Source organism: Rhopilema esculentum, chromosome 7 (genome assembly GCF_057945365.1).
Source record: "Rhopilema esculentum isolate cy_ngs chromosome 7, ASM5794536v1, whole genome shotgun sequence".
NCBI classification, from domain to species: Eukaryota; Metazoa; Cnidaria; class Scyphozoa; order Rhizostomeae; family Rhizostomatidae; genus Rhopilema; species Rhopilema esculentum.
Genome location: NC_142821.1, coordinates 2202861 through 2224583, shown reverse-complemented (window position 1 = coordinate 2224583; position 21723 = coordinate 2202861). Strand labels below are relative to the sequence as shown.

General features: G+C 36.8%; 1 protein-coding gene across 4 annotated transcripts in view; it reads right to left on the bottom strand.

Annotated features, from left to right (window-relative positions):
* LOC135683288 (uncharacterized) overlaps positions 1–21723 on the bottom strand; it is a 53011-nt gene that overhangs the window by 30139 nt on the left and 1149 nt on the right. For all 4 annotated transcript variants that reach the window (XM_089109414.1, XM_089109415.1, XM_089109416.1 and 1 more), the window contains exons 2-16: positions 16432–16614; positions 15795–15968; positions 12995–13162; positions 10998–11102; positions 6793–7014; positions 6029–6121; positions 5257–5346; positions 4581–4796; positions 4129–4233; positions 3437–3486; positions 3183–3267; positions 2398–2508; positions 1602–1775; positions 1178–1203; positions 385–592 (exon numbers count right to left, since the gene is read on the bottom strand). In XM_089109414.1, the coding sequence (XP_088965540.1) occupies positions 385–592; positions 1178–1203; positions 1602–1775; positions 2398–2508; positions 3183–3267; positions 3437–3486; positions 4129–4233; positions 4581–4796; positions 5257–5346; positions 6029–6121; positions 6793–7014; positions 10998–11102; positions 12995–13162; positions 15795–15968; positions 16432–16614 (2010 nt within the window). The remainder of the gene's footprint in view (positions 1–384; positions 593–1177; positions 1204–1601; positions 1776–2397; positions 2509–3182; positions 3268–3436; positions 3487–4128; positions 4234–4580; positions 4797–5256; positions 5347–6028; positions 6122–6792; positions 7015–10997; positions 11103–12994; positions 13163–15794; positions 15969–16431; positions 16615–21723) is intronic.

The window sequence follows — 21723 nt, the reverse complement described above, 5'->3', positions numbered from 1 at the left end:
AGGCTCGTTTAATAATGAAGACATGATCTTCAGGTCATGAATTGCAATTGAATCAGGCTCTACGCAGTGCTCATCACGTAAAGCTAAGCAACTAGCCTATTGAAAAGAATAATGACTTCATTAGTATTCGCGTATTACCATTCTCAGCAAGTTCATGAGTTATTAAATAATTTGCAAAACAAATGCTTTTGTCTGCCATTTTATCATGCGCTTTTAGGATGGAAGCTTATCCAGCTAAAAGTTAGATAAAATAAAATAAGTTGCCCTTAAAAGCCTACAAACCAGCAAACGAAAATTACTACTCTTATATTAAGGTCCATTCAAATTATAAATTATCATGTAACAAAAGCAGTTACATGATATGAAAATGAATAATCAACCAACCTGTAGTTGGAATTATCGTTGTGGTCGGTGGCTTTGTCGTGGTCGCTCTTGTGGTCGGCTTTGTGGTCGGCTTTTGGGTTGTCGTGGCCTTTTGGGTCGTTTTTGGTCTCGTGACCGGTCGTGTGGTTGCCTCTGTTGAAGGTGTAGTCGTTGCTCTTGGCGTAGTTTTTGGAAGAGTAGTTGGGTCTGGAGCAAAAGTCGTAGACTCCTGTGAGAGAATCAAAGGCTTTCATTAAACTAAAAGATCAAAGGAAATAGTACATTTCATGATATGATACCTAACAAATATCTTTTATAGCCAGACAGTTCTTTTCATTACAATTCATTTCTCAAGTATCTTCTCCTTGTGTTTTCTTTAAACTTTGCCTTTTTGTAACGTTAACCAATATAACTTATGATCCCTCTCTCTAACCATTTTCGTTACCAGAACCAGTTCCTAGCCCCATTCCTTTCTCCGCACCTTTTTTCTAAGACCATTCATCATCCCTTTTCCCATCTTCACTTTTTGTTCTATTTTCTCTTGTCGAGCTTTGCTTTGTCTTGCCTTCTTCATCAGTTTTGTCTTGCCTTCTTCATCAGTTTTTCCTTGCCTCCTTGGCATATTTTGCCCTTTCATTTTCAGCCGTTTCCCGTGTATTCCTATTTCTTTCCGATTCTTATCTTCTGCCTATCATTCCTTTGAAAAAGATTATCTCTTTTTCCAACCTTAATTTCTCCTCTCCCGCGTAACATTATTTCAATTAACGTAACACTAGTTGTACGTAACCCTTGTTAAAACATTTTAGTTTCGTACCTTAGTTTCTCCTGGAGCTGGAATATCTAGAAAGAAAAATTTTGCATCATTTTCACAAATGACATGGTAGTGACAAAATCAGAGTATAAATCAAAGAAGCGACAGAATATTTCTGATTTCTCATCCAGGACACGATTTTTTTAATGAAAGGTTCCTGAAAAATTTTTCTAGACCATTGCAAAAATTGGTAATATTTCGTTGCCTTCTCCTTCATTCTCTCCCACAATAACGTTACGGACTACCGCTCATAAAATGTGAATTAACAAGCGCCTAACATAGGGAAGCAGGAATTCGCCTTCAAATCGTGTTTCGTATTTCTAAAGCAATAGAACGATGCAAATGAAATGATCTGTTAAAGGCTATTGCGCATTCCTTGCTTTGCGACTATATTCTCAAGACCAGCCTAATATCGTACTGCATGTACCTTTGTGGCAAGTCTTTAGACAATCATCCTTGTTTCTGAACTTGTTTTTGTTTCCTCCAATCCCACTGTATACGAAATCTTCACAGGTGTGCTGCATTGTGTTGTAGAAGTACATTCGGATAGCCCCTCTACCATGTCCAGTCGCCACGGGCATATCACAAATTGAGGCGTAGACTGAAATTTGAGAGAAAACGGTAAATGATATGCAGCAACGTAAAACAAGGACATTTTCACCTAGAAAGGATTGTGGCAGCGACAACGGTGGCATATAATAAGCATTAACACAAGCATTTACACCTTCTATACCCCGGTCCTATTTCCTCCACATAGTTCCCTTAACTTTAACTGGCAAACAAATACCTAGAAAAATTGTTATTGTAAGAAGCTGAGGTTAAGTCAATTCTTGTCAAGGTGAGATATTTCTACATGCTTGAAAATACCTCAAAGCTGCAAAAGTTATTCGAGTGAAAATTATTTTAAGGCAGTGGGTGAAATTAAGGGTTTGTAGTGGCATGGAGCAGAGTGAAATTAGGACCATGGTGCAAAGCATTGCATCTAGCTATGTCGAATGATAACAGGCTATTATTGATCTCCAATTTGGAAGAGAAAATGCAGCCCCTATCCCTGCTTTCAACACAACCTCGCGGAGTATAAGGTTATAAAACCATGCCACAGTGAATATTTTCCACAAAGTATAATATGGTAAATCATAACCTTCTAGGGCCTAAAATGCTCGCGAAGGTTGATAGATGCTTTTCGAAGGCAATAGGTACAGAAAATGATTTGCAACACACACCTGGACATCCAAGATTGTTTGGGCCAACCGCCGGAAGAAGTCCATCGACACAGCATCCAAACTCGCTACCACAGCCACTGCCCATGGTGCTTGGCGTTGTAGTTTGTACAGCTAAAAAGAAGTCAGCAGAAATTCCAAATTCTACAGATCTCTTAAAAAAGAGTCGAAATTAACGTATAATTCTTAACATGTGATTTTGCTTCCATAAACGATACCAGAACTGAGGTCATTCATTCTGGGTTTTCAAATGCTTTATCAGATTCGGAATTGTCCGCCAACCGTTTCAGGAAGTGTTACTTGTGCAAAGCTTTTTAGTTTCCTAATGGAGTTGAGAACAATTTATGCCAACAACAACAACAAAAATTAAAAAAACCGTAAAAAATATTGCTGCTCAATGTCGGATGTATATAGGAAACTGAAGTCCAGGCTAACAGCCATGGCTTGAAAGAAACTAAATCTATTCCCTACTATAGTCAAAATGTACAAAATGAAAAAAAATCTATTTCACCCAGTTACAGATTATTTCATGAACAAGATTCATTAAATTTGAATTTGTATTCTGAAGATAGGAACTGATTTAAAGAGAATTAATAGGATATTTGGCTAGACATTTTGATAAAGAAACGAACGACTTTTAAGGGCATTAACTGATATGGATCTCAAGAAAGGCGATGTTATCTTGTATTTCCTAAAACAAAACCTTTGAGTATATTTGTAGCTAGTGCAGAATGTTACTTGATCAATTATCACTGAACTCCTGCTTGATAAATAGTTATGAAGCATACTTGTTCTGCGTGGGATGGTGACTGGAGCATTTGTTGTGAATTGCTTTTTCTCAACTTTTTGAGTCGTTGTTAGCTTCTGTGTTGTCTACGAATTGGATTAAAAAAGATTTAAAGATAAGATTCACAAATACTTCATATTTTTGACGTTGATATTAAAATACTTTGATATGAAAATTACAGAAAGCCTACGGATTATACTTTAAGAGCAGTACTGATGACCAAAAAAGGTTGAATTATGAAAATAAACTACTTACCAGCTTTTGAATCACTGGCTTCTTTGTCACAAAAATAACTTCGTCTCCGCCTACAAGGACAACATATACTAAGTAATTTTTCCTGAACATTAATTTTTTATGACAGCCCGTATTCTTGATAGCTTGTGAATATTCAAATGCTTAAAAGTTTGGAGGGGAGTGAAATGTAATGTGAGCCTGAGAAATGATGGGTTTTTAAAACAGAAATGCCTGCCAAAAGTCTTAGGGCAATAGCATCAGCTTTCAAAAGCAAACTCAGCCATTCCCCTCCAGCCCGTTAGAGCAATTTTGGTCTACTACAAAACAAATATGATTTTTTAAATAAATATTCTTCTAAACTTTTAACATTGTTCTTGGGTCAAGGGGGTTGGGGTTGCGTTCGGAAAAGAAATGAAAAATAGGAAAACGCAACGCAAATTGCTTGCGTGTTCCAAATAATGTTGACAGGCAATAAAAGTATATATCTAAAGAACAATGGGCAGATGCCACGCATGGCAATGTGCTCGTTTCATAATCAAGTCTTGCTACTAAGATGGTTGAATTTCAATTGTATTTGGCTCCTAGTTGTACTTCATACAACCAAATCTGAATCTAGTTCATTACAGTATTCGAAAAACACATCGAAATAGCCGCAGTTGTTGCAAAACAATATCGAATTGGAGTTAGCATATAAAATTCGTGCATTCACTTACTGCAATAGCCACAGGATCTGGTACAATACTTTTGCATATATGTAACAAACACTTTGCAATACCCAAGATGCTTTTGGCAATCCTTTCGTTTATCGACACAAGTAGCTGTTGAAAAAGATGAGAATTACAATCTCAGGCTCCTTATCTACAGAATTAGTACCAGACGACAGCTTATAGACATGTACAAAAGACAAGTAGAAAAAACTTACAGGAAATTTTCAAGGATCCAAAGTGTCCAGGGAACGAAGGTTCAAAAGAACTTAGACAATACAAACAAATCTAATTTGCTGTTTTCTATTATTTTTCAGTTCTTAAAAAGGAAAATGCAGGGGAACATCTGAGCTTTTTATATTTATCTCAAAAAAGAATTTTTTTGCAGTTTTGAAGCCTAATAGTTAGTGAACTCCCTATTCAATGCTATTTGAAGACACAAAGATACAATAGGTACTTACGAACGATAACAGTGCAATCAGGCTTCCCCCTTATTCTTGTCATATCGTATTCTTTGCCAGCTTTATCGACACACCAACAGTAGCCAGTTGATCCATGACATTGAATTTTCTCGTATGACCCATCACTCTTGCATTGCGGCACATACTGCCCAACCAAAGGTTGTTCTGATGACCTCAAGACGTTGTCTCTGTGTTTCTCGCATCGTGTTGGCTGTCCTAGATTCAGAATATAGGAACTTGCTCACAAGAAAAGGCAGAGAGGTCAGAAATATTTATATGGCTGGCTACAATTGATATTTCGAGTTCTTAATGAACGATAAACACTCTTTGCTTGATACTTCCCAATAGCTAAACGATACTTCCAAATATTTCATATTTTGAAACATCAAGTCGATAATATGATATATCAAATCAAATCTGTGATGTGTTTTCCTAACATCCAACATAAACTTTCTTAAATCATACAAATGCAAACCTTTTGAATTGAACACAAAACATGAAAAGCTTCCCAACGTGATCGAAAAATGACACAACAATCAATGCATTGAAACTTCAATATCTGAACATGTTCTCACGTTATGTATATACTCTAAATAAATTCTATTTTTTTGCATTAAAAAATAATTTTAGTCTGTTAGAGTGGATCATTTTAAAAATTAAAAGCAATAAAACTGACTTTCGCAATTTTCAAAGTTAGGCCCATCTGCGAATGATTTCCCATCAGGACAACAACCAAACTGACTATTCCAGCAGGCAGCTTGATAACCTTGAAAACAGAAAATGTATCCTTGGAAACTGGCGCTCAAAGGGGAAAAATATCAAGCAATTTTGTTTAGTTTGCAACTGGGGAAATTCTTTAAACTCTATGTCATAAATGGTCACTACTTAAACTTCGGATTGCACAGTTTTATTAATCAGTTAAATATAGCTATTTAGTAATCAAACTGTTTCAGTTTTAGCATCCATCCACATGAAAATGAAACACTAATATTGTGCAGCAAAAATAATTTGTTTTTACTATAGTTCTTACCCTTAAACTCTGTTGGTAATATCATCTAATTGGGCAGTAACTGGGCACCCTTTATGGACATAAGCTCGCGTTTTTTGATTGGCCTATTTCGATCCACAACTTGTAATATATATTTCCTAGCATAGAAGTTTTATTTAAATGAGTTTTAACAAATACTAAACAAGACGTTGGCGACCGAAATTGCAGTAACACTGTAGGTAACCAAAACCCCTATTCTAGACTTTGATAAAAATGATTTTATTTCAACCAAGAAATAGGGATGAAATTATCGACTTAGTTACACTTAATAAAGTTTCCTGGGTAACTTAATGTGGCATTTTTCCAAAGTATTTTACACCAGGTATCTACTAAGAAATTTATTTTTCTTCTATCTTCATCCACCAGATAAGATATGGGACAACTCAATTTCTCAAAATACCTGGGCACCCCTCTTTGTATGGTCCTTGCGCAGTTGTTTTCCCGTCAGGGCAACATCCAAAAGGCGAGCGCCAGCATTCAATGATGGTAGGACCTGGAGGATGGGAATGATGAAAAGCAATTCAAAATGTGCTATACATATTTAAAATTTCTCCTTAATAGCGTACGAAAATTAAACTAGACCTACATATTCCTTCTTGCCGCAATAGGCTTTGACATTTCCTACGGCGGCTTTACTTAAAACAGCCGAAGTCACTTTTGGTTAGATTATCCTTATCTCCCTAAGAAGATAGAACCTTGCCTGTTATAATATGATATGCAACAAATTAAGTAAAAATCCATTCAGAAAGGGGGCTTTTCTCCTCAGTTGAAGGACGTCCTCTTTCAAATGACTTCTAAGGCTTCTAGGCAAGTCAATATCCTATTTCAACTCAGCTCAAAATAATAAATAGCTATACGTAGAGAGAAGCCGGCAAATTACATAAACATCTTACAACAGCTTTAAATGAGCCCTCATGCCTTCCCACTATTTCCGATGTTGGATTATTGCCATTTGATTCACGAACAACCCCTATTTCACGATATATAAAAGCTATCGGATCGAAATAATCCTTTTCCAGCTAATAGGGGCAGTAGATTCCCTCTCTATAAGATTGTAAAGTTAATACAGGAAGTAAACCCCAGTCCAAAAATTCTTGACTATGATGCAAAGTGAGTGTGGAAAGATATATTCTTTGAAATAAATACTGATTTGGTTTTCCTCACCTCCAAGGACTGCATCATCTCGTCTGCAAGTAGGCTTTCTATTCACAGTACGAGATTCATTCTTCTCTAGGCCTTCAAGATCAACACACCAACAAACCTTGACTGACTCCCAACATTGTACGGCCGTAAATGTGCCATCTAAATTACAAGTCGGTATGTATCGTGTTCGGTAATTGCTCAAAATCGCTTTTCTTCGGTCTTCGTTACATTTGCTGTAAATACCTGCAAGATGAAATGAATTTATTGAAGAAAAATCAATATAACAAATGACGGTTTTGCATTGAAGGTAGATTTCTCTGTCGTGACAATGGATTTTTGGCACATAAGCTAGAGAGGGTGGGCAAAGGCCCTTCCGCCCCCAGTGAGATTTTTCCCCCAATTAGGTAGATTTTACAAACATAACAATCAAAGGAAGAGTTCGCTCAATTTCGAGATTAAGGTCGTCGTTTCATGTCAATTTAACATATTGTGAACTGAAGTAAGGTCTTCGAGAACAGGAGAGATTCAGGAACGTATTGCAATGAAGCCATAATGTTTTCTTGACTCTGAAAAGATTTAGGACCAAGTTTAGAGGAGATCAGGAGCTACGTTTGGAGGGGGTAGGTTAAGAGGGGGTTGGTATACCTAGAAGACGAACTTGGGCTTTTAGAAGCAGGAGACCTGGAAATTACAAGGTGCGTAAACAGAATTAGTTCTTGAGGATATTTGCATCATAGTATATTTTTTAAAAAACAGCTCTAGCACATCTCAAAGATGATTTAACGAAAGTTACTGTTCAACCAGTCTGTCAAATAGTGCTCGATGTCGTATAGGCAGAGTTTTCCACGCCTTGTTGTGTAGAACATAAGGGTTCTAAGTTGTATCTCTGAGTTTTCACGCAATGCGATCATCGAGCAGATCAAATATAATTTGTGTATAGCGGGATGTTTCTGTGATTAACTGTAAAGTGTAAAGTAACGAGTTGAGGTATGGCTAAAATCATCATGTTGCGATAGACTTCTTAACACAACAGCTATTTGAAACTTAAATGATTTCACAAGCCACAGAGACTGTTGGAATGAAATCATCAATAGAGCTCTTGGTAATGAGCTTTGAGGTTCTTATATCTTTGAGGTAATGACCTTGGTAAACTTATTCCTAAATTGGTATGATAGGTATGAAATTACGGTTGTCTTATACGTTTCCTGGTTTTGGTGTGATAAAAACACAAGAGCCAGTTGCTTGTCATAACTTACTATTGGAATATATACTTAAAGCTAAACGAATCTGCTGGCAATCATTTTTATTGAACTTGGCCAGATACAGGTGATGATAACATTGGGTCCTTATCAAAACCTGTCGTTCGCATTCATTTGGGTAAAAACTAGTAACCTGGGTTTCCATTAGAAAAAATATCAGGACCCGAAAATGAGCGGAAAAGGAAAACACAGGTTAGGTCTCAACACACACAAAGCACAAAACACACACAAAAAACAAAACACAGGTCTCAACACACAACACAAAACACAGGTCTCAACATTCGAAAAAAAGAATCCATCGCTCGTTTTGAAACAGGTTTTAGAGAGTATCTTTCGAACCCTCCAACAGGACCCAAACACGACCCCTTGGTAAAGCAGCAATTCGCATTATTTTATCTTATTTATTTATTTTTATTTATTCTTTTTTCTCTTATTATTGTTAAACAAATGTTTTAAATAGTTCTTTTTTTGCTGAAAGGTATCTCGTGTAGAATAAATATTTTTTTGAGGTTGGATTGAAAGTAAAAATTCTTGATCGGATTTCATGTAGGGGGCAGGAAAACTTTCCATATAACTGGCAAATACACTATTTCTCGTATTCGATAAATCTTTTTACAACAACCAGGCCTATAAATACGGTGTAAATTAAAGATTTGCTAGAGTCTTACTTATATCCTTGAATAGAGTTTGTAACCATAGCACAATCAGTGTAAAATTACATATAACCATATTGTTGTTAAACAAAAAATCAAAAATAACTACAAAATTATGACGGAAGAGAGTTGAAAGCTGATCGCTTCTCAAAGGAGATTTGTGATTTTATTGAGCTCGGTTAACTTTAAAACAAATCCAATATCGAGATTTTGATATTTTTCAAATAAATATCTATTAGAAATTTGTATGATGTATTTTGACCCCGAAGGGACAAGATAAATGCAAGTGGACATCGGAGCAATCGCATTATCTAGGCCATTAATCCCTTTTGAATTGATTTCCTTCAATTAAATGCTTCTCATAACACTAACCACAAAATCAACCCTAAACAACTGAACAAGACAGCTCTGAAATTCTGTTCTATCCTATTTCAGCTTGGCCATTTCCTTCATCGATTCATTATCTTTTTTACATGCACGTTGGAGTACTTGATTTCTGTAATAAGAATCTTACTGCATATCATACTGTACCGAATCAGGAATCATTCGCAGAAAAAGCAACAAGCATTCTAAAAGTATTAATGCGAAACAAAATGTTGATCTTTAACCCTATCGTGGCCCCAAGGTACAATGACCATTGAGAACCAATATAGATCTGTATATAAAACTTGCAATACTAGTTATGTATTATATCATTTTTCGACCCGACTCCGTGGGATGTCACCCCGGCTAGCCCCCTCTCTATGTCCCTGTCAGCTGTTTTCTCGTTAATTGTGCAAAACTCAATCGAGCTTAACAACTGTTTCATTGACTCGCCTTTTATAAAAATCACAAATTTTAACAAAAATTATATAAGACAAACAGTTGTTTCTTTCCACTTTAAAATCATTTTCTATCAAACATCACTTCTTATCCAATAACTATTACCTAAAAAGTCTTATATTTGGAAAGTAATAGTCTCTCTATCTTGTGGATGTTTGTCAATGAAGACCAAAATGAAAAAAAGAATGTCGAGAAGACCATTGACAGGGGCATTTCAAACAGCCTTAACCAAATTCCCAGCATTGTGTGGCTGTTGAGCTTGTGGCCAGCAAGGCTTTAGACGTGAAAGCAGGATTAAATGGCTCATGTCGTGGTTTTAAATAATGTTGTCTTAGGGAATCCAACCAAAAGGATCGTATAAAATATCATTGGCGTGGTGAATACACATGATGTATTGATCTGGTGTTTTTGCTTATTATGAGGAAGTTGATGTGTGAACAGAGATGGATTTAAATAATTAGCAAGGTAGATCATATCACACACAACATAACAGTATTGAAAAACTTTAAAAATTGTAGCATCACTGCAAGTATTTTTGAAATGGTTTAATCCAGAGTTCATTTGGTTTGTTTTTCATTAGATATATATAATTCCTAAACAAGTTCGGAAATCTATACTTCCTTTAGGCCGCCTCTAACCTGTATTTCGGAGAATACATGCAAGTTGGGTGGGGGAGGGGATGTTTGTTTTACAGAGATAAATACAACTTCTTGTCGTTAGAGCGTCAAGTGTGGGGTATCAGCATTTATTTCTCGTAGGGGTACCAAGATGGGCAAAAGGTTTTCTTTGCAACAGGGGCTGTGCTGGGGCAAGGAGCCTTATTTTATATCTGATATCTGGACAAAACAATACGTATCAATTATTTACATAAAGTTAACCAAGAATACGTCTTAGCGTCTGACTTGGACACCCTATCGCCGAGGCCAATGCAGGCTTTTGAAGAGGCCTTTTGAAAAGGCAAAATTATGATTTCATGTATACTATTTGTGATGCGCAAAGTAAAACGTTCGAGAAACAATATATTAGACCCTTTGTTGCTTGCCAAATAACAAAAGAACTTATTGCAACATATTTCTTGGTGACAACTGAACGCGTGAATGTGACAGCGTGCGTTCTTCAACCGCTGATAGAGAATAATATGTTCCAGATTATGTAAGGATGGTCATACAAATATTTCCCACATTTTAACTCGGTTACACACAAACGAATGAAACTAACAGCTTCATTCACTGCAAATTTTCTCTAACCCCATCGTCTAGGTTCGCAAAATTGAATCTTCTCACGACCGACAAAGGTATTTACTATCCAACAATTACAAAACCAATATTTCTCCAATAATGTCTTCGCCATGCAATAACGTTTTTGGTCAATTGAAACGATTGTTTGCCTTATTAAGTAGCACTCAAACACAAAGCTTTTGCTCGCTGAATTTCCACTGTTTGACAATTTGAAAGGGAATGTTTCCTGGCTGAATAAGAATTTTATCTCATACCTGGGCAACCCTCTTTGTTGGCACCTTGAGCTGCCGTCCGCCCGTCCTCGCAGCATCCAAATCTACTATCTTTGCATGAAACTTCTGCTTTTCCAGGTTCCAAGGCTAGTTGAAGAAATAATAAAATCGTAATGAGATGAAAAGTAGCGGACGCCATGTTTACAAGCAATGGCACCTACAGATCTGCCATTAACTCGACGACCTACATGTGCAGTGTCTGGTTTTTGTAATCCCTCTAGTTCGTGACAAGAAATCATGCGGTTATTCTCATGTGGCTGAATTTTTCAGATCGTATGACACTCCTCTCTTCACCAAAACCAAATGCGGCGGTTGCAGTAAAATCCTTCTGAGCTTTTTCATAACATTAACCTCTCTTGTGGTACACAGAAACAAAGAATTAATTCATAGGAGAGATAACAATTTATGCTCTTGTTCACTTCTTACTCCTTTGAGAGACTGACCCCGAGGTCTCAATATAATGGGCGGAGACGTGTTTTATGTATTGCAAATTTTTTAATAATTTCTAAATTTTCCATTAAAAGGGGGAACATAAATATACCTTTTGCTTAAGTCTCTGGAAAAAGTAAGCAAATGGGGAACATTATTAAAGTGCCTGTGACACGATTTTCGTACTTTTAGGTTTATGTATCTATTCTTATGTAAAAAGACCTGTTATTTTCATTTTTGAGGTTAGTTTTTATGTTTCGTGAGAAATGAAGGAGTTATTGGCGATCTTCTATGCCAAAATTCGCCATCTTGGTTTTCAGAATGAGCAGACAGTGACGTCACGGGAGGGACCCGATCGCCTTCTCCTTCCAGTTTTTTTGTATCGTAGTCAATGAGGTCCAAGATGAGCGATATTTCCAGAGAAAGTAGTGGCAGCGAGGATGAGATTTTTGAAGGTAGCGCTTACATTGTTACAATAACGAGTTCCTCCCATGACGTCACAAGAGAACGGCGAATGATGATAAAGCGACTTGGCTAGGCCGCACTATTTTGCTTAATTTCAATATCAAAACGCTTTTATTTCAAAAAAAAGTTCAGATCTACTATAAGAGCAGTGCAACGCTTCAATTAAGAGAATAAAAAAAATCATGTCACAGGCACTTTGATGAAAATGCCCCCTTTTATGGGAAGACGGTTACTTTATATCTACAGAATTTCTGCAAACGTTAGAGGTCCTGGCTCAAATCCTAATTAAAGAACAAATATTCTACATAACTGTGTCTCTCAAAAAACAGTCCCACACAAACATTCCATATGAAGAGATATAATTTCATAGGGGGCTAGGGGATCAAGGAACGATTGTCCTTTCTTTTTATTTGGTTGAGATCAGATAAAAACTGCAGCATTATTGTAAACACAAGTCAAATTTACAACGTTCTATCTCTGATCTCAAGTGGAGTGTGCGATGTTAACGAGGCCAAGTTTATATTCCATGATCCACTGTCACTTTATCCTTGTTCAAAAACACCCTCAACTGCAGTGTACTATGTTAACCATATTGTGGTTAAAATAATTAGCTGGCCACGTCTAGTTTCTATTATTAATTATCTATTTTAACCTAGCTCATAAACACTTTTGGGGACATTACAACAGGGCTTGTTTAAAGTGCATTCAGAATGATAATGTATCGATGCATGAAATAAGAACACCTTTAACCAGGGTAAAATATTAATTATAGGTGAGCATGAAAACGTTTCATTTAAGAAAGAAAAGGTTTTGGGACTAGCGTCCTAACAATAAAGAAAGTCTCTCGGTGTTACGTAACGGCCTGGTGGATATGAAGCTTCTCTTGGCCTAACAAATATTTCCAAGAAAAAACTCTACAAGTGACTATTATAATTATTTTACATTTCATAATTTTCACAACATATTTATTTATCGTCTAAAGACCAAATTCCGCGAAATATTTTATCGTTGACTTTAAACTTAAACACTTTAAAGAAACATTTTCTAGAAAATAAAAATTTAGAGATAACGTAATATATACTTACTACATTGAACTTTTGTGCCTTTTTCGAAGAACTCCGCATTGCAACCACCGCAATAGTTAGGCACACAAACCGCATTTGGAAAAAGTTGGCATGCTTGTATATGGCAGGGGTTGACCAGGCATTTTGCTTCGGGTTTATCAGCTGGACACTTAGTGGTATTTGAAGCTTCTGAAAAGAAAACATCTTTGGACTCAATTGGATTGCATGAGCAAACCTTTAATAATTGATTCGTTATCTTTAACAAGACAATATTGTAAATGAAACAAGTAGTATTAGATCCTGAGCCACAAAAAAGGAAGCTTCAAAATCAACAATGCAGAGGCCAAGATAACATTAGATGGAGGAGAGGATGGACAGCTTCCACTTGTGTCCAATTCAAAGAAGTATAACACTCCACCATAATCTCGTACGGCTTTTACAAAAATTATTTTGTTTTCGGGAAAAAGCCCCCCTAAGCCCATAAAAACCCTTTTGTTCTAGAAAATCACGTACGTTGTATAGGAAGAGCTATATACCCCTCGTCCTTTTGCCGTCAAAAATTCTGTAATTCTACTTCTCACCTTTGGCTTTGACTAAAATAGGTAGAGCAAATTCTGATAACAAGAGTGGACCCGGGGTAAGAAAGTTACATTTCTTTAAAGGCGTTCTCACATGAAAGAAATCCTGTGAAGGTCGCAAGAACGTAAAGGTTTGCATTTTTAAAATTACTCCCCTAAGTTAGGTTGTGACACTGTATTTCTCACTGGCCGCCAAAAATCCTTTTATCAAGTACGTAACAAAATTTATTCCATACCCCTCTCAATACAGATTGTGCTTTATAATATTGTTTTATAACAATAATATGTTTTAATACCACATAATTTTATTTCCACCTTTGGGTTTGGTAGACAGTTTTTTTACCTTGGTAGACTGATAAGAATTTTTATACTTAAAAACGTTTGGTACTATTTCTACACTCAAAATAACGCATTGCTCAAATTAGCTCAGTAACATGACCTCAACTCCGGTGTATACCCACACCGAACTTTAATCAGAGATTGATTTTCGATTAATCAAAATCGTACTTTATTTTTCCCTCTTTCATAGCTGCACACAATATAACTTTATTCTATTCTCTAGAAAACAATTTTTGACAACAATATGCTCAAAAAGGACGTTTCCAGTTGCTGGCCAGACAACATATACTTTGGTATTCCACCCAGCTTATCTCAACTGGAGACGCTCCTGTTAAAGAGGCTTTCAAAATGGTGTGTTGTGTTTCAAAACATATATCAACAGCATTCACAGCCAGAATAAACTAATTTCATGCCATAGTCTAAACACAAATAAACACCAATGCTAGCATTTCAGACACATATTACAAAAGTTTAATCTTACTTTAGATGGAGCTCTTCAAACACTAAATATTCCATAGCTAAAGTCTGAATTAAGTAAAACAATTTGCTGGGAATTTCTATTCCTTGATGGGTTTGGATACCCAAAGTCCAAAAATTTTTACTTAAAACTCAGTCAAATTACTTTCCATTTGTTTTATCTACACCCAAAGACGGTTGCGGTACCATCCCACTTTTAACATAGTACTAGGCTTCTTGCCAAACCAGTAAAAATTTATATTTTTGAATGATTTAAATTTTCTAAGCAATTCTTTCTTTCAGAAGGGTCTTAACAGTTTCCGTTGTTCAACGTTTATGGCCATTTTGTAGAATGAAGGGTATAAATTTGCCTAATTGGATTCAAACGTAGTTTGCAAAGAAAAAAGTAAAAATAACAAAACAAACGAAGTATAAATAAGCTCAAGAAGGATTTTCTTTCATCTTGGTCACGTTCAATTATCCAAAAGATCCCTTTTCAATGTACAATAAACATTAAAAATCTTTGTTTTTCTTCAAAAGAATTACTTTCTTTCAAAAGCTTACCAAGAGCGACAGAGATGCCTCGTAAAAATTTTGAAGTCCCAATGCACATAAAGAAGAACCTACCTTTTCCAACATAACATAGAAAAACGCTTGTGTTTTCAGTCTGTTGCTAATAAATTATATCTAAAAGGACGATCTAGTATGTGTGGGAATTTCCATTTATTTCGTGAGAAAATAGTTTGATGAACTTTCCCATATAGAAGAGACTTTTGGAGTTGATTGTATTGGTTGTGTGAGAAATTTTAGCATTTTGAAATTTAAGGAAAGACTTTTGAGATTTCGAAGGATTTTTATTTTTTAAGTGTTTGCCAAACATCCAATCGCAGTGATGGAAAATCATGAAATTTTATATTTCTGCTTCATCAAAATTCAATTGCTTCTAAAGTATTTTGCATTGAGTACTGAAGAATCTTAATTTTTTCTGAATCTCATATCCTCGTGTATGAGAAATGTGTGTATCCCAGATAAGTGTGATCAAAACCCGCTAAAACAGTTCAAACGGGCCTAGATTTAGCGTCAATTGGGTTTTCGCTAGAATCCTTTATCTGATTGGTTAATACCATAGGGAGAAAATAGAAGTAGTGATAAATCAAAGTTTGACTGCTTTCTGACTGCACGCACTTTATTTCAGTATGAAACTTGACTGTACATTTGGAACCAATAAAGAATTTCAGTTCTAGCAACAAACAATTAAGCAACAATTGAATATGGAACTCCACAGTTTCGTGATTTTCAATCAATGTGATTGGCTGGTTGACAGTAGGAAAGATTACACAAAGGACCCAAATGCTTAAAGTCATTAACAAACATTGACATATACGAAGAAATTTTTCCCCTCTTTCAATAATCGGGGACTAGAAACATTGACTTTCAATTGTACTTACCACACTTGATAACATGGTTATCTATGATGAACTCTGGGCGGCAACCTCCGCAAAGGTTTGTTCTGCACAGAGCTTCTGGAAAATGTTTGCAATATAGGCCGATACATGGGTCACTTCCACATTGAACTATAGGGACGTCTAAGGGGCAGTTGTCATACCAAATTGGTGCTCGGCCTATGAAGAGAAGAACCATGTAAGTGATATTGTGAAAATTCAGTTGAGCCGTCGTGGTATTGTGAAGTATTCAGTTAGGCTTACAAAACATGAGGGTATTGGAGAACTCTAAAGGGCTTACTGAGTACTTAGTTCTGAATACAAATGTTAATTCGTGTGTTAATTAGTTATAACGTAATCTGGTGTGCTCTAATGTTTCGATTTACGATGTTTGAGGGGAACCAATGCAAGCTAAAAAGTAGGGAGACCAGAGCCAAATTAAAGACCCATAATAAACAACATTGCATGAAAGCTCTATTAGTTAGCAACACGTGCTGGCAAAATCCCCCCGTCGTCCTAGGCCCTGTTTTTCTTTATCCCTAACTACGACCCTGCTTTGGATCAACCAGTATAAATGACTAGCATCTCTTTTTAAAATCATTTCAAAGAGATTGCGTGGAAATTAGAGAAAGGCTAGACTCACTGCAATCGACAACTTTCCCTTCCTGAAGATATTCGGCTTTGCAATCTCCACACAAATTTGTTCTGCATTTTGCAGCAGGATACGCTGGACACTCTGTCTTTAAACATGGATCCTCGTGGCATTGGACTATAGCCTCGTCCTTCTTGCAGTCGTCAAAAATATTTGGTACATACTTTGGCTTCCCTAAATGAGAGAAAGGCAGAAAATAGCACGTTGAAGTATATTCCCCAAAAGCTTTCAGCCATGATACCTTAATGACGCCTAGTAATTCTGATTCAGAGAAATTTGTGGCTCCAAATAAAATCGCAAAATACTTTGCTGCGATAAAATGATCCTAAGACATTTATCCTAAGACAGCTAATATTGAAAATTCCCCGTTGCCTGCTTGGCAGATCTATATTTGAACACTTTCAAACAAACAAATACATGCATACGAACATGACATGATTGAGTTGTGAAACATATAAACGAACAAAGCATGCTCCCAAATGAAAGCCTCTTTTCTGCCCTTATTGGCGCATGGAGCATTGGTCCTGAGAGCAAGCACTGACGTCATACTAATGTGTCTAGATCCCTAGTCAAAGTCACTGTTTGAAATTACAATTAAATTCTATATCATGATACGTTCCATATTTCCATGTCAACTTCTTCTAAATTTACTTGAAAAATGTGAAAATATTTTTGGCGGTACAGAACTTGAAAATGGCTTTGAAAAAAGCAAACATTTTATATCATATTGGCTAATATTTGCTTTTTTCAAAGCCATTTTCTAAATTTACTATAGCCTTTCTGAACCTGAGATACATATGCCACAAATCCAAGATCGATTTCTAGCTTAGAGGTCAATTCTATTCCATCAATCAAATAACTCTGTTCCCAAGAAATTTGGTTCATTTATATTGCATTAGCTGCAACGATGCAAAGCTAGGCACGAAAATCCCTCAAGGAGGGGGGGTGGGGGAGATGGTGATTCTTTTTGTTACTTTTGAGATGCTAGTTGCCTGGGACAAGAACTGTTTTGCTGGGTATTGAACAAAGGGATTACCAATGCGCATGTCTATTGTTCTTTGAGCAATTGTCGTAAAAATAGCATTAGGTACAATACGTACCGTTCCACATTTCGAATCATTTTTTAAAGCGTTTCAAATTTTGGAACGGAACAATGCAGACGGAATGGACCCAGCAACCTTGCGTTCCGCTTTCTTGAGCGGAACCATGTCGAACGGTACGCAATCGTCCCCGTGTGACAGAGACTTGGGAAAAAGGGGAGCTGCAAGTTTTAAAAATGAACTTAACAGGATACAAAAGATCTTCCCTATCCCCTTTTGAATGTTTAGCCCACTCAAAACTTTTTAGCTTCCTCGAGCTGTAATATGTTCCGCAGCCGCCGCCTTGGAGGCGGACCTGAACGCAAGCGGAAGAGTGTGCCAGGGAAAGGTTGTACCCAAGCAAAACTTGCCAGTCCACCACGGTATATTTGTTGGTTTACATCTGGAAAACAGTTCTAACATCATTTCTAATATCAGCCATTCCAGTCTGGGGACAGATTAAAGAGATAGGCCCTGGTGGCGTCACGAAATCGTTTAATAGCAACTGAATATTCAAATTTCATTTAAAAATGTACTTTTTGAAGATAGCACAGAAGGGCGGAAACGTAGCGTACCTATGTACTTTTCGTCTGACGTCGGACAATAATCAAAGTTAAGCATAAATTACATCCGGGTGCGGATTGAGAATAACATGTAAAGAAGTACGGCGTGTCTGATCTGATTGGCTCTTTGTTTTTGACCAATTGGCGGCCGTTCATCTCTCACCTGGTTGAAGAGTCTAAAGGGAAAACGAACTCTCGTTGCCTAAACAAATCGGAACTTTTTGTTTTTATATAGACGGACCCCAAACTATGAAAATTCAAATTTCAGCTATTGAAGCAAAGCGAAAAAGAAGAAAAGCTTATTCTGAATTTTACATTTTTTCAAGTACCAGTAAATTGAAGTTTAAGCTGGCTGTTCTTAACTTTTTAGAAAACCTGAATCTTCATTGTTCTTAATTTGTTCTTAAAATATTAGGGTGTAAGCAGTGCAGTTGATAGCTATTGCGCTCTAGGAAGGTGTTCAGGGCCCAATTGCATGGACGGATTTACCGGGGTGTGTGTGTGTGTGTGTGTGCGAAAATCCCCCCCCCCCCAAACATCTGTGTGTTCTCCGGTAAAGGTTGTTTGGATTCGCTAAAAAACTTTTTTTGGTAGTCAGTAGTAAGAAAAAGGATGCAAAAATTTGCTTCATTTATCGTCTAATCTTCTTTATTTCTAAGTTAAAAACTGAATTTTGGAAATGGGCGGCACCAATTCCAGTCACTTGAAAGGTGTGGCCCAAAATCCAATAATTATCTAACATCCCCCCCCCCCCTCCATCCTCCGAGCAGGGATGTATCTTAGCTCCAACAAAGTGATTGAGACATCCTTTTGGAAATTTACCGAAAAAGTACCACTAGATGGCAAAGAAAACTCCTTATCTTTGAGATTATTATTTTTTAAGGGGTCTTACAATATTGCTCAAAATCACAATTTACAGTGGTTCAGCCCCAGATTGCCCTTTAATTGTTTCATTTTTTGACAAGCTTTGAGGCTCATGTTCTTATAAAATTGTTCTTATAAAATGAGGGTGCATAATGGCTTCAAGACCCTATCAACTGCCAAATAGTAATAGACCCTTGTCGAGACAGGATGCGGGATGTTCGAGACGGCACGCTTCTCCAACTGTAAAAACGCGCTACTACATTAAAACAAATATTGAAAGTCAGCAAGACACGACGTGACTGCTCCTCGTTGGGAGGAAACGCACCACTGGCTAGATCTTGCGACACAAAAGCATAGTATGACCAAAGCAGTTATTTCATCATTTTCGTTGGTATCCCGCATGAAAGTAACGTAGTGTAATGAACAAGTTCTATACAAAATATTGGTTCTCCACTACAAAGCTCTGCCGGTTGAAAGTGATTCGCGTGGAGGGTCATTAGGCAAACCGATTTTACATCACACAGGGGGGCGCGGTGGAGTCAAAATTTTTTATGGACATGAGCGGGGTATAAATAAAAATTCCCTACAAGTTCCAACATTATGGCAAAATTTGTCGAAATTTTCCAAAAATTTGGAACTCTAGAAGGCTAAAGTCCCCAAGGGGCCACTTGCCCCCAGCAATCGCGTTCCGGAGCTCCCTTTAGTAGAAGCCGCCTTTTTCTGGGAAAATTGAAAAACCATTTTAGAAGGATTCAAAAGTCGAAGTAAATTGTTTTACTTGGGTTATTTCCACCTCAAGAAAGCCTTTGTCTCTTGACAACGTTATAAACGCGCATTTGAGGGATGATTCGAAGTTTGTTTCGAATGAAATTATTAGGGGGCCGGAAGAATCTCAAAGTCATAGGGTCTTGCAAAGGTTTTAACAAACGCACTCGGAATGCACAAGGAAAATTGGTATTTTCCCAAAAGTTGGGAGGGGGTACTTGGCTTTGCTCCCCGTTTCAGCCCAATCACGTAGGTGAAGATGTCAGCTAGGGTGGGCAAACTCCAGCAGAACCATACCTGAAAAGGACCATACTCGAGCAAGAACCATACTTGTTTTAAAGCAGGCTTTAAAACAAGAAAACAGATATATAACAAACAGATATATTTGAACTAAATTAAGCTCACGGAATTATAATTATGACAAATTTTCAAAATATCACTTGGAAAAACTGTAGCCAGAGGGGGCAAGTCATTGTAAAAAATTTCATTTGGGGGCATATCCCCCCTCCCTGTACCCCTGCAGCTACGTGACTGTTTCAGTCATGTCTGGAAATTCTGACTCATGTGTGTCTTGACACCTTACGTCGCATAACTTTTATGGAATGAATTTTTGCTTTTAGATAATTCCCATTGAGAAAAGGGATTTCGTGGCTGAAAGGGGTGATTGACCTTCAATTTAACAATGCGTGCACTTTAATACAACCAAAGGTTTTCATTCATACAGAAAGTGTAAGAATTTCATTGAAACTCTTAGCTGACACAATGGCCTATTGACTTAGTTTGTTTACCCTGATTCATCCGATTGAGATACATAGTAAAACTATGGTTAAGGTCGGATCAACTAAATCTTGTCAAGGACACAATATCAGGCAAACAAGATGACTGTAACTTTGTGGCAAATATTGGCAGAAAATCCGTAAGAAAGACTTCCTAGTTCAGCTCAGTCGACAGAAGCATCTTTTGAATCTGGAGACTATTATCTCAATAATTAGACTTGAGGGCTTTAGTTACACATTTTTTTTAAATAAGAACCTATAAATTGGGGTACATGCATATGTTTTTTTCATAACCTGAACAATCTTACCATTCTTCTAAACATTTCCAAACCTACTCAAAGGGTGCGAAAGAGGAGAGGGTTAAAGCAAGACATGAAAGTTGGGTATGGTGTGTGAAATCGCTGTCCTTGTTCGGGAACAACTTTTCGCTATCTGGCCCAGTGGAGTATACACCCTACTTAGAAATTAGGCTTGATGTTAAATTTTCAGATAACGCTTTAATTTTTTCAATTGTTTGAAACCATAATTTTAAAGTATGGATCTCATATTATATTAAAAAATTCCATTGATTTTATTTGAAACAACAAATTTTGAGTAGACGCTGCCTCATGTTTTAGGAACACCTATAAAGTGATAAAGAGGAGAGGAATGACGTGGGCTCACGCAAAACTTTTCTACGGAACACCTTAGCCAAACACACAGACGTTCCCTTTGCTGATATTTTGTCAATATTTTGCCAATTTGCAAATGGTGATGTTTTGTTTTGTTAAATAGTGCTTTTCAAATGTAGCAACAACTTGTTTTTACTTAGAAAACATACATCAATCAAGTATGAAGAATCAATGATTAAAAAAATAAAGAAAATTTCTGCAGTCATGCTGTCCAGACTGCAATGAAGTAAACATTGGGAGTGGGGTATTTTCTTAGTCGAATCTCACAAATAAATTTGAGTATAGCATAAAAAATAGCAGGGAAATACTGACAAAGAGTTTGCTAAGCTGAGGTCAAGAAAATTTATGCAATTATAAGTGTTTGAAATCCAATCAATCTCGATAAGTTCGAGCCAAGAATAGAAAAGAAAGTTGATGTCAATCTTGAAAGGATTATTTTCGGGTTATAATTTGCATTGTTAATGTCTTTGTTAATGAGCTGATCTGATAGCCACCGTGAACCAGGGGCTTTCCCTCTTGTTCAAGCAATCAACTTTATAGAAATCATTTAAGAAATCGTTAAACT